The 11,612-nt window shown below is 36.8% G+C and overlaps 1 protein-coding gene across 1 annotated transcript in view; it reads right to left on the reverse strand.

Annotated features, from left to right (window-relative positions):
- TEFM (transcription elongation factor, mitochondrial) overlaps positions 1–570 on the reverse strand; it is a 92,958-nt gene extending 92,388 nt beyond the window's left edge. The window contains exon 1 of the mRNA XM_044068043.1: positions 411–570. Within this exon, the coding sequence (XP_043923978.1) occupies positions 411–450 (40 nt within the window). The 5' untranslated portion in view covers positions 451–570. The remainder of the gene's footprint in view (positions 1–410) is intronic.
- Between the last annotated feature and the right edge of the window lie 11,042 nt (positions 571–11,612).

An 11,612-nucleotide genomic window follows, 5' to 3' on the forward strand; every position in this document is an offset into this window, starting at 1 on the left:
TGGAAGTACTACTGATGTTATTCATAAAATCAGAAGTGTTTATGGGTACATGCATTATTTAAAAAGAGCAATATGCTATGCAAGGGCGCATTGGCACCTAAAAATCTGTTTGGAAAAACAAAACAAAAATCTAATCAATTTAACTGGTCCTCCGCTGTGGTTTTAATGTTTAGACCTAGAGAGATATGACACAGACATGTATCCATTTTATAAGAATGTTTTGCTGTTGTTCTTCATTCCTTCATTTCCAATAAATCAACCCTATATAATATGAACAACCTTTTTCTCAAACACACCTTAACACGCTATTTGTGATGAATGACCTTGTACATTTTTTCCACTGTAACTAACTTTAATGCGTTGTCTTGCATATGCAATACTTTCACTGACTTGCAGCTTATCAAGCTCACCTTGTTGCAGAAGTAGAAAGAACGGCGTTACACGCTTCATTGTTTTATTACCTCCACCTGACACTTAAATCAGTATAGAGATCTCTCTCCACCAAACTTCGTCACAAAATTCCGTGTTGTGCGTCAGCTTATTGGCCGAGTTACAACCAAAGACAGAAGAAACATTCCGAACTATTACGTTAGAGTGGGTCACTCTTCCTTATAGCTCGTTTGTTATGTCTTATTGAACAAATTACGTTTTTATATACATGTGTTCTGTGTAGTTAAGTATGTAAACTATAACTATACAGAGTTTTTTAAAACAAATATAATCTAGTTATACACAGACTTGCTATTGCACGTAAGGAAATTGCAAGAGTTATGTAATGCCTTTAAATATTTGTCTGGTAGCATGTTTATTTCTCTTTGACCTTATGCTATCTTTTTTATATTTGTTTGTTGGCATTTCTAGTTACATTATACAGCCATTTAAGTAAAATTGTAGCGATGACCTGTAGGCAGAAAATGAACTCAAAAGCCTAAGCTCATTTTTTAAACGAGAGGGGGTCCGTCGTCGCTAGTAAAGAATAAAAAAAAATAAAAAATATGCTTTTTGATCACAAACATATATTATATTTTACTTGTGCTACATTGTTTCATATATGTGATTTTTAATAACTTTCACGTGCAATTTTGTCTTCAGAGCAACGGTAGAGAAATTGGGCTATTTTAAGCTGCACAAAAGTTCCACTTCCTGTATGTGAACTTTGGTAAATGTTTCACACTGCTCAATCGAGAAACGTATTTCCTGTAATACTCATACCGTAAGTGTACCTCATTATGAGGAACGTACTTCGTTTGGGGTCTTAAAAAAGTTCCTATTCCTCGAAGTTCCACATTGAACGTCACAAGTCCAGTGTTTGGAATTTTTTTTAACTGAAATCTATGGCAAATAGAGAGGAATCATATTAATTCATTAAAAGATCTTTTTTATAAGTAAAATCAGCATATTTTAACCATCCTGTGACCTTCCTAGTTGAAGTTGTTAGTATGTCGTGGGTTGGTACTAGGCTGTCGGCCCTAGGGCCTACACAAGCCTAGTCATAACAATTCCCTGGATATTTCTTCCCACAATATTTACTTCCCTGGACCCCTGTATAGCAGGGCGACTGACGTGATTCCCGGGGTGAATTTCCTATCTCCCATCTAATCATCAAGGTTCCTTTTGAAGAGGGCCAAGGAGGCACTCCGCTTGACATGTATGGGCAGTCTATTCCAGAGCATGGGGAGTCTCTGGGTCAGGAACCTATTCCTCCAGCATGTTTTGTTCATTGTGATGACAAGGTTTAGATCCCTGGAGTGTGTGGCTCTGAGGGCTTGGGATTTCTTTAAGTGGAGCATGTCCAACAGCTCAGGGTTTGACATGGCCTTGTATGTTAAGCAGAGATCCCCTCTGAGTAGACGATATGCCACAGAGTATAGCTGGAGTTTTTTAGACGGTCAGCATAGGGCATCTGGTTTTGGCCTGTGAGTCTTTTAGTGAGGTATTTCTGCGGCCTTTCCAGTTGTTGCAGATGTCTTGTGAAGTACATACCAAATGGGGCGATGTACTCTATAATGGGTCTAATGAGGGGTGAGTACAGTGGGACAATAACCTCCTTTTTTCTGGATGAAAAGCCCTTAGTAATGAGGTGTGCCACATACAAGGATTTCCTGACTATTGTGGCGATGTGGTTATCAAAGATGAGACCACTGTCCACCTGTGTCCCCAAGTATCTCATAACACTTTTGGTGTTTAGTGTACTGCCACCTATGTGGTAATTCATGGGTACATGTTTTTTTCCCCAAAGGGGATAACTGTACATTTCTTGGCATTAAGCTTGAGCCCATGGCTCTGACACCAAGCATCTGTTTTTGTAAGGCTCTTTTGTAGAATATCCACATCATATGGGGATTCGATAATGGCTCCCAGTTTGCAGTCATCTGTGAACTTTGTTAACCAGAGTCCCTTAGTGTTGGCTTGTACTTCAGAGAAGTAGATGCCAAACAAGAGCAGTCCCAGGACTGAACCCTGAGGTACTTCACTTGTCTGGAGCTGGATTTGGAGTCAGCTACTTTTACAGTTTGGGTTCTGTCAGTAAGCCAGTTGGCAACCCATTGAGTGCCGTAGGGATTTATAGTTTAGTAAGTTTATCTATGATTCCAGAGTGGGGGATAGTGTCCAAGGCCTTGGTGAGGTCCAGATAGGCTGTGTGGACCGCCTTTCCCTCGTCCACAGCTCTGGAGACTGATTTGAAGAAGCCAATCGGGTTCAGGAGACAAGATCGGCCCTTCACAAACCCAAACTGAATGGGGTCCAGTGTTTGGGGGTTGCTAATGTGTTTGTTTATAAATTCCATGATAATGCGTTCCATGCCCTTACAGATCATTAGTATGTGTTCCACATTTTGCCCATTTGTTCCACATTATGAGGCCTAGTGGTCCTCATTTTGGAAATGGAAGGTTGAGAGCTTTGGTAATACTGTTTAATTGTCCACACTGTTATGGCACATATTTTTATGTCCCTGTTCTTGAATATATCTGCCATAGCATGTTATTAGGGAATATGAGCTATACCTTTCCATAATTATTCTGGTATTTATTTGATAATGATTTTAGGGTTGCTGCCTCTTCAGGATGTTTTCCCTTGTGTCGGGAACAAAACGTTCAACTTCTATTATTTAGATATAGTGCTATTTTGGCTCTTGGATTTATCCTTACACCTCTTGATGTTCCACTTAAGATCAGATGTATTTATGAGTGCATACTTAATTAAATGCATAAAACTGTACAATTCACTACCACTAACTACATAGGGTCTAGTATATTAAGACCTCAGTAAAGAATAAGAAAGTGCTTGTCTTTCTGATCCTCTGCCATGAACTTTAAAGGCCACTGCATTGATAAGCTGGGGCCCAGGTTGAGAGGTTTGGTTAGTAAACTAGGGTCCATGTTAGCAAATTTAAGATGTGATGTGGGTTGAAGCAACAGTATAGTAAACTAACATGTCCACACTATCTGAACAATCCTGAAGGAATAATCACGTGGAAGAGTAAAACAAAATGTTTATTCATGAAATATTAAAATATCACCTGATTTGGTGTGTTGGGCGGGGTTTGGGTGGCGCTTGCTACTGCACATCTGGTGGGTTAAGACACCAACAAAAAGCAGCATGTCAGTGTGGTCCCGCCTATTCCTGCGCAAAAATTGCTGGTGGGCTAAGACACTTCAACAGAGCTGCAACTTCACTTTTCATGATGCCTGGTTGCCATTTTGTTTTTTTCAGTGTTTCTAGAAACTATTCCAGTGCCTGGCTGCTATTTTTTTTTTCAAAGCTGCAAATTCACTTTGGTGAGAATACTTGTTAGGTATTTTGAATCATTATGAGAGCCAACATATTTCTGAAGTATTATTCCCAAACAAACATTTACTGTTTTCACTTGATTTTCATATCATTTTGGCAGAATAATCTTTTGTTTTAACTGGCATCATGGATTATGTGAAATGTGACCATTAGCAGGCAATTAGACTGATCAAAAGAATCCTCTTAAAAGAAGTACACCTTTTTTATATAAAAGTGAAACAATGGAGCTGTCTTCCAGTTAAATTGTTTTTTGTAGTAAACCTATATATGCATTTTTATAATATTGTAGATATGACTAAACCCTGGCTTTAGGAAAATTGTAATGCTGATGTTGCAGGAAATCATGCAAATAATATACATTAATCTTTATGTCTTTATTTCCTCAGTGTGATTTTTACACCCCCTCGGTCTTGCTTATCTAGTCTAATAGTTTCAGCAAACATATTAGTTGCCAAAACAACCCTACAATTATCTTTTTACATGTTTTGCATATGTATACATTTTATCTGTTGGACTTAGCATATTATTTCTGTTTTTTCAAACATGTTGCTAGCATGGTTATTAACTTTGAAAGAGAAGTAATGCACATTTGCTTGCTACAAAGGGTGTGACATTAGGTGGAGCAAAGGGTAGAGTCTTTGTCAGGTTTTTCGCTGTTCCAGAAGTGGCAACCTTAAATGATAACAGTCCATCAAGTCTCAACCAATTAATGGCTTGCTTTACTATTCAGATATTTATTCACTGATCCTTCCCTCCATTCTAACCTTCCTCCGTGCTAGCATGACATACTCCCCTTTTACTTTCCTTTATGATGATTTTGGTATTCATTCAGTATCTCTATTTTTTCTTTGCTGTTTCACCAATTGTTGCTCAGCCTGGCCAGTTCTGTTCTCTTCTTCCCTCTCTCATTTCTCTTAGTTATTATCTCTCAGTACATTGGTTCCTTTGCCAGTCTTTTCCAGTAAATTCCAGACCCTTCTTGACTTTTTTCTGTACCCCAACTTGCAGACACTCCTATTGGCAAAATCTCATTTCTCAATTCCTATGTTGGCTTAGTTCTTAGAATACTTTCTGCAACTTCATAGCTATAATATACTCTATAGTTGTCATTACTTTCCTTAAGAATCTGCATTCAAAATCCCCACTCTGTCTTTATTTCTTATTACTACTTTCTCCATTCTTATGTTGGCTTAGTTCTTAGAATACTTTCTGCTACTTTATGACTATAATATTATGTATGGCCATTGTTATTTGCTTTAACGACATGCATTCAAAATCCCATTCTCGAAATATTTCTTCAGCTTCCCCACTGCTTCATTATTATCCCTTTCCACTCTGAATTATATCTTTCTGCTAGTGTTATGTATAAGAACCTTATTATTGTGTATTGCTGAACCAATTCGTGTGTGTGTGCACATAGTTTACAGCTATAGCCTTTGTTTTGTCTGCATTAATTCTATATCCTGAAAAAACCTTGAAACTGTCTAGAATGTTCCACAACAATGAGGTGTCCTTTTCTGGTTTTATCAGGTGCAAAATAATGTTGTCTGGAAATAAAGCCAACTTTTCTTGAATACCATACCAATTGTATCCTTGAATTTCTGAGGCTCTTATTTTCCTTGCCTATGGTTCTAAATACAGTGCATATAACAAAGGAGAAATAGGACTCCCCTGCCTGGTTCATCTGTTCAGCACAACTTAGAGAGGATCCCTTGCATGTCATCCTAACTAACCTTTTTATTGTATCAGTGAATGCAAATGCTTCCTTTATCATGCTCATAAAATCCCAGCTTACTTTGTCAAATGTTTCCCTACATCAAGACTCACTACAGCAGCATTTTCTGACATTCTTCTTCCCTCTGGATCATCATTGCTCTATTAATGTTGTCAAATATTTGCCTCCCCTCCACAAAACCACATTGATCCATATCTATCAGTTTTGGCAACAATTTTACCATTCTTTTACCTGTTATAGACTAAACACTTTGCAATCATGGTTTAAAACTGAAATGGGCCTATATGAAGCTGGGTCTGATGAGTCTTTATCATCCGTAGGTATTACAGCCACCACAGCTTTCTTTGATGATGTTGATGCTTTCCTTCCTTTTAAAATACTGTTAAATAAAACCTTCAAACTCTTTATCACCTTCTTCCCTCATAGCTTCCAAACTTCCATGAGAATACCATATATTCCTGGAGACTTTCCTGCAGATTGATTATATGTCACTGTTTTATCTCATCTCCTCCTATCTTAACTGTTAAATGTTGAGCCTCACCTACCTCTAAATTTGGCACACTTAAGTCTTCCATAAATATCATTTCCATTTGTACTTTTACTTGATTTCCACATTCCTCTGCTTTACACAAATTTTCATAACATTTCCAAAATATCTGTAATACCTTTACAAGATCTCTGGTTATTTTTCTTCTTATAGGCTCTGTAAGTGTTTACAACAACCCTTTCTTCTTTCTGCTGTTTAACTCATTGCACTAAGTGTTTTTGTGCTCTAGAGTTATCAAAAAAAAAAACAGTTGCTTAACAACAATCTTTCTAAACTCGTGTATATTATCCAGCTGATCCCTTATTTTCTATTTAGCACTCTGCAGCTGTGCCTCTTTTTTTCTGTGAGATTCCCCCTAGTCTGCAATACTTTAACCTTTGTCAACCCCTCTTAATAATGCTTGGTACTTCTTAACCATATCTATTTTTCTTTTATGTCTACCATGTTTTTAAACTCCACTTTCATTTTATCCCACTCACTAGCTATAACTTCTGAAGAAATTTCTATGTTCCCTAATAGTTCTCGAATCATATCCACTACCCATTCCTTAATTTACTCTCTTTTTAACAGATAGGTGAGGAAGTACCAGTGTCTTATTTTTACTTAATTCCCCTGCATTTTCATCTTAGTTGTTATTGGTGCATGATCTGAAATAGTTATTGGATATATGTCAAAGCTTTCAATTAAATGTATATATTTATATGAAATATAATTTAAGCCTAGTCTATCTCAGTTATTGTACCTTGGGCTCTCTCTGCCTTTGTAAGTTCTTACTACTGAAGTCACATCTTTCATGCCAAATATTTTCATAAATTTCTTTAGAAATATTCCCACTTTTGGTATATTTATGTTCTAGATCCCACAGATACTTCCTCACTGTTACAATTCATGTTCCATTCTGCCATAAGTAATATTCCCTGCTGAAAGCTGATTATTTCTTCCAGAAATTTCTTAAGATCCATAATAGCAGTTTTAGGTGGAATATAAATACATACCAGTATAATCCTCCTCCTTTGCCAGTAGCTCCTTACTATCACAAATCTACCATCACTATTGTTTTTTCCTCTTCTATCACTATTGGAGATTCTCTAGCAATTAATATAAATAAACCCCTTTTCCTTTATCCCTGATATTCTGCTGAATATCCATCCTGAAATCCTTTCTTTATCAAATTCACATGCTCATGTCTTTCCAGATGTGTGTCCTGTAACATTGCCATTTGTACTCTGCATTTCTTAATATAGATTAATACTATTAGCTTTTTGTCTATACCGGAGAGGCTGTTCACATTCCAATATAACACGTTTAGTGTAGCCATTATGGTATAATGTTATTATTTCCATATATTATGTATGACAGCTTTTTTAAATGTGTATTTCCAGCTTTTTTGTTATAGGCACTCACTACATTCTGGCAGGTTGATCTCTTATACAGTTGTTTCTTGTCATTTCCATTTGAATCTGTATTGCATTTTGGAAGATTTCTCCTTTTAATGTAAACCATTGAACAAAAAATACACTCCCATAACATATTAACTTAAAGAAACACACAACTGTGCACATCTTCAATTAATGAAGTTTAACACTCATGATAGGAACAATTGTCCAAAATCCACAGCTACACACAAAGGCACAACTTAATCTAACATTATGGTTATCCATGCTAAGACACGTTACAGCCTGTGATCCTACTTACACTAATCCCTGTATGTTCTTGCTTTATCTTCATTCCCTCACAGATGTGAAGAACAGCTTATATGCTTTCAGAAAACATTAGCCTTTAGCCTTGAAAAATTGTACTGATTCTATTGATACCCCTTAAAGACAACTTGTACTGAATATACAGCTCTGCATATCTCTCAACTTACAGCAAACATTTATTGCCAAAGGAAAACTTTTCATTACATTCAGTGTCCTCTAATTTGCTTGCTCACAAAACACTTGTTGTTAGATTAAGCCAGAGGCCTTAATCCTGACATTCAGCTATACAAAAGTAAGATAGAACATCTCAACTCTACATATACTATAATTTGTGCCCCTTTATACGCCATTCCCCATCAGAAACTCAGGATTACAGCACATTAACTTAAACATGCTTTTGTCAAGCCTTTCTTACATCATAATGCCTACATTTCTTAAAAGTAAAAAAGAAAAAAGTTATACTTAACAGTTACTTTTCTTTTTTTTATTTTCCTCTTTCCTTTCAGTAGCCTTCTAAATATTTATGACATAAAGTGGGGCATATGCGTTTCAGTCCTCACAAGTTTAACAAAGTCAACAAAAGTCCAATTTTATCAAATTTTCCTTGTAAAGCCAGATAATGCTTTATGGTCTCACATTTATTCACTAATTTCAGTGTTGTTGATCTTTATCATGTTCATCGCCATCCCCATCTCCCAGACCTAGACTCTGGATCAAATCCATGGTACTCCCATTATTCTAGTCAGCTCCTGTGCATTTTCTGTCTCTCAAGCATTTTCCTTTGGAACATTGGAACAGGTCTGACTGGCAAAGTATGTCTATTAGATTTATTAACAGATGAATAATAAGTAAAGTCCCCTTATGTTTGCTGGCTCACTTTTTGTTGAATCAAATTTTGTTTTTCCCCCTTAGCCTGTTCTACATCAAAACATAACTTTGATTCTCCAGGAGAAATATTCTGAAGACAGTTGAGTACAGCAGCTTGAACCTGCTCTCAACACCCCTTGATTGCTGGGATAAATGTGCTTCTCTTCTGCCTCATGTACTGTAAATAATCATTTTCTACACACACTCTACTGACTTCAATTTTTAATACTTAGCCCTTTTGCCTCAGTTTTGTCAGGATCTATTTTTTTCTGCTGGTATGATTGCATTTCTAATGATACAGGTCATGGCTGCTTTTGCATAGCCAAGTTTGGAGCATACACATAATGTGCCCTTTCAATTAACAAATCTTGCGGTGGAATACCAGTCCAGCTGCTTATTTCTGCTTTCATAAAATTAATACAGCCTATTTCTTCCAGTTTGTCTGGTACAGAAGAAAATGTCAGGTTTCCATGTGTGCTCTGTCCTCTAACTCTTACCATTTTTAAACAGCTCATCTTGAGCAGTCTCATACTCAGCCAACCTTATCTTTATTCCAGCATCTGATTTTTGCAGTTTTATCAGTTCATCCAAATAGCTGTTTAAAGCTTCTTCCATTTTTCCATCCTTTTGTTATTTGAGTTGATATATTTCTTCAGTGTTTCATTTATTTTAATCAGGTATGAGCAAATTTGATTAATATTTTCATCTAGATAAGCAATGTCTTGCACCAAAGCTGGAGCTTGAACTGCTTTTTGTTGAACTGCTGCAGGATTCTTCCCAGTCAGTGTTTTTTCTTCACCTTTTCAGATTGATTTTCTTTCAGGCTCTCTTAGTTTCTTCTTTGCTGGCACCCAGGCAGTGTACTTAATAGCCAGTAATTGAATTTACAAAATCTTGCAGAGATTCTGGCTCTTATCTCTCATTTTCTTTTTTCACACTGGGAAAGCTGAAATCCATCTATTGATCAGTCTGCAGCCATCCTAGAAGTGTTGCTGTCTCCAATTTTTAATACTTTTCCCTTCTGCTGCAGTTTTGTCAGGGTCATCTCTTTTTTGTTGATAAGACTGCATCTTTACTACTATAGGTCTTGACTGTTTTCTCATGGCCAGGTTTAGAACATACACTGATGTGCCCTTTCAATTAACAAATCCTGCTGTGGGATACCAGTCCAGTTGCTTACTTGTGCTTTCATAAAATTAAAACAGTAATTTCCTTCCAGTTTGTCTGGTACAGCAGAAAATCTCAAGGTTTCTCTGAGCACTGTCTATCATTTTTTGAAACAGCTCTTCTTGAGAAGCCTCATACTCAGCCAGCCTTTTCTTCATTTAAAGTCAGATTTTTACAGTTTTATCAGTTCATCTGAATAAGTAATTAAAGCTTCTTCTATTTTTCTAGCCTTTTGTTATTTGAGTTGATATATTCTGTTAATGTTTCATTTATTTTTTCCACAAAATTATTGGAAGTCATCTCTTGTATCAAAGCTGGAGCTTGAACTGCTTTTTACTGAACAACTGCAGGATTCTTCCCAGCGAGTGTTTACCCTTCATTTTGTCTGCTTGGTTTTCTTTCAGGTTTTCTAAATTTCTAAACACGTAGCAAGAACAGAGCAATCAGTTAAAAACAAAAACTGTAACAACAAAAAAGGAAATAACTGGTAGGCAGCAAAAGCATAAAATTGAAAACTTTAATAAAAACAACAAAACAACATTTGGTATGAAAGCACTCATCTTGTTATTTTGTTGTTTTGATTAAAGTTTTGCATTTTAAGCTTTTGCTACCTACCAGTTATTTCCTTTTTTTGTTTTCTAAATTTCTTCTTTGCTGGCATTCAGGCAGTGTATTTTTTACTAGCCAGTAGTTGAATTTTAGTCAAGCTGACAATATCACTCACTCTTATTCATCAGTTTCTGTTTTCACACTAGGACAGCTGAAATTAAGTTACTGATCAATGTGCAGTCATCTTGCTAATCTGTCATTGTTTTCTTTTTTGATCCCTTCTGCTAACCTCCTTTCAACTTTAGGCTTTGCTTTCTTTACCGTTTTTGTCATCTTATTGTTAGCCTGTTTGTACGGTGGGTTCTCTTTCCCTTGCATCACACATCATGTAGCTCATATATTTTATACTAATTGCTGGCATCATATTCCTTTGTAGGGACTCTTGCCATTTCTTTTTGCCTCTTCCTTACACCCTTGTTTATAGTCCTGAGTACTCCATTCCTGATCTATTATTATAGCTTGTTTACTACCTCAGTTTGCTGCCATTCTGTTGATTCATCATTATCCTCTTTCCTAACACACCATAATCCAAAGTTCGTATATCCCACTCTGTGATCTTTGTCTTTTTGTTCTTCGTACTGTAAAGCAGTCAGTGGTATGATCCCTGTTTACTAGTGGTGTCTTAACCTGGACATCCATGATAACTTCTGCATTGTTCTGGACCATGTCCAATTTTGTGCTTTCTGGTACAGTCTTGCACCAGTTAGATTAATACCCCATGGGTCAAGATCTCAGTCAGATCTCATTGCTTGTCTGTCATGGAGTTCTGAATCTCAGTATGCTCCTAGCAGATTCAGATCCCCATGAGCCTTACCCTTTACCTCCTATCCCACTCCTTTATTCCTTTCTCCAGTCTTTGATCCTTCTCTGCTGTTGTGTGTGGGGGATGATATATCGTAACTCCACTAGCACTCCCCTCCATTTTCCTATCTTAGCTGCCAGAACACTTAACCTAATTTCTATCCATGGCTTTATCCTTGCTTCATTTCTGGTATTTTTCCTCTTTTCTGACCTGATATTTGATGCCATTTTTATGTAGATTGCTACTCATTCTTTCCCTTCTTGTCATTCCAGAACTACCTATGCTCAGGAAACTCCATGTCCCACCTCCTCCTATTTGTGGCCTGATTTACGTGTGATACCAGCAACATCCATCCTCCACTCATACATTACTGCTTGCAGCTATGTCATCTTC

The sequence above is a fragment of the Protopterus annectens genome, chromosome 4.part0, assembly GCF_019279795.1.
Source record: "Protopterus annectens isolate FY-2018-M chromosome 4.part0, PAN1.0, whole genome shotgun sequence".
NCBI lineage: Eukaryota > Metazoa > Chordata > Ceratodontiformes > Protopteridae > Protopterus > Protopterus annectens.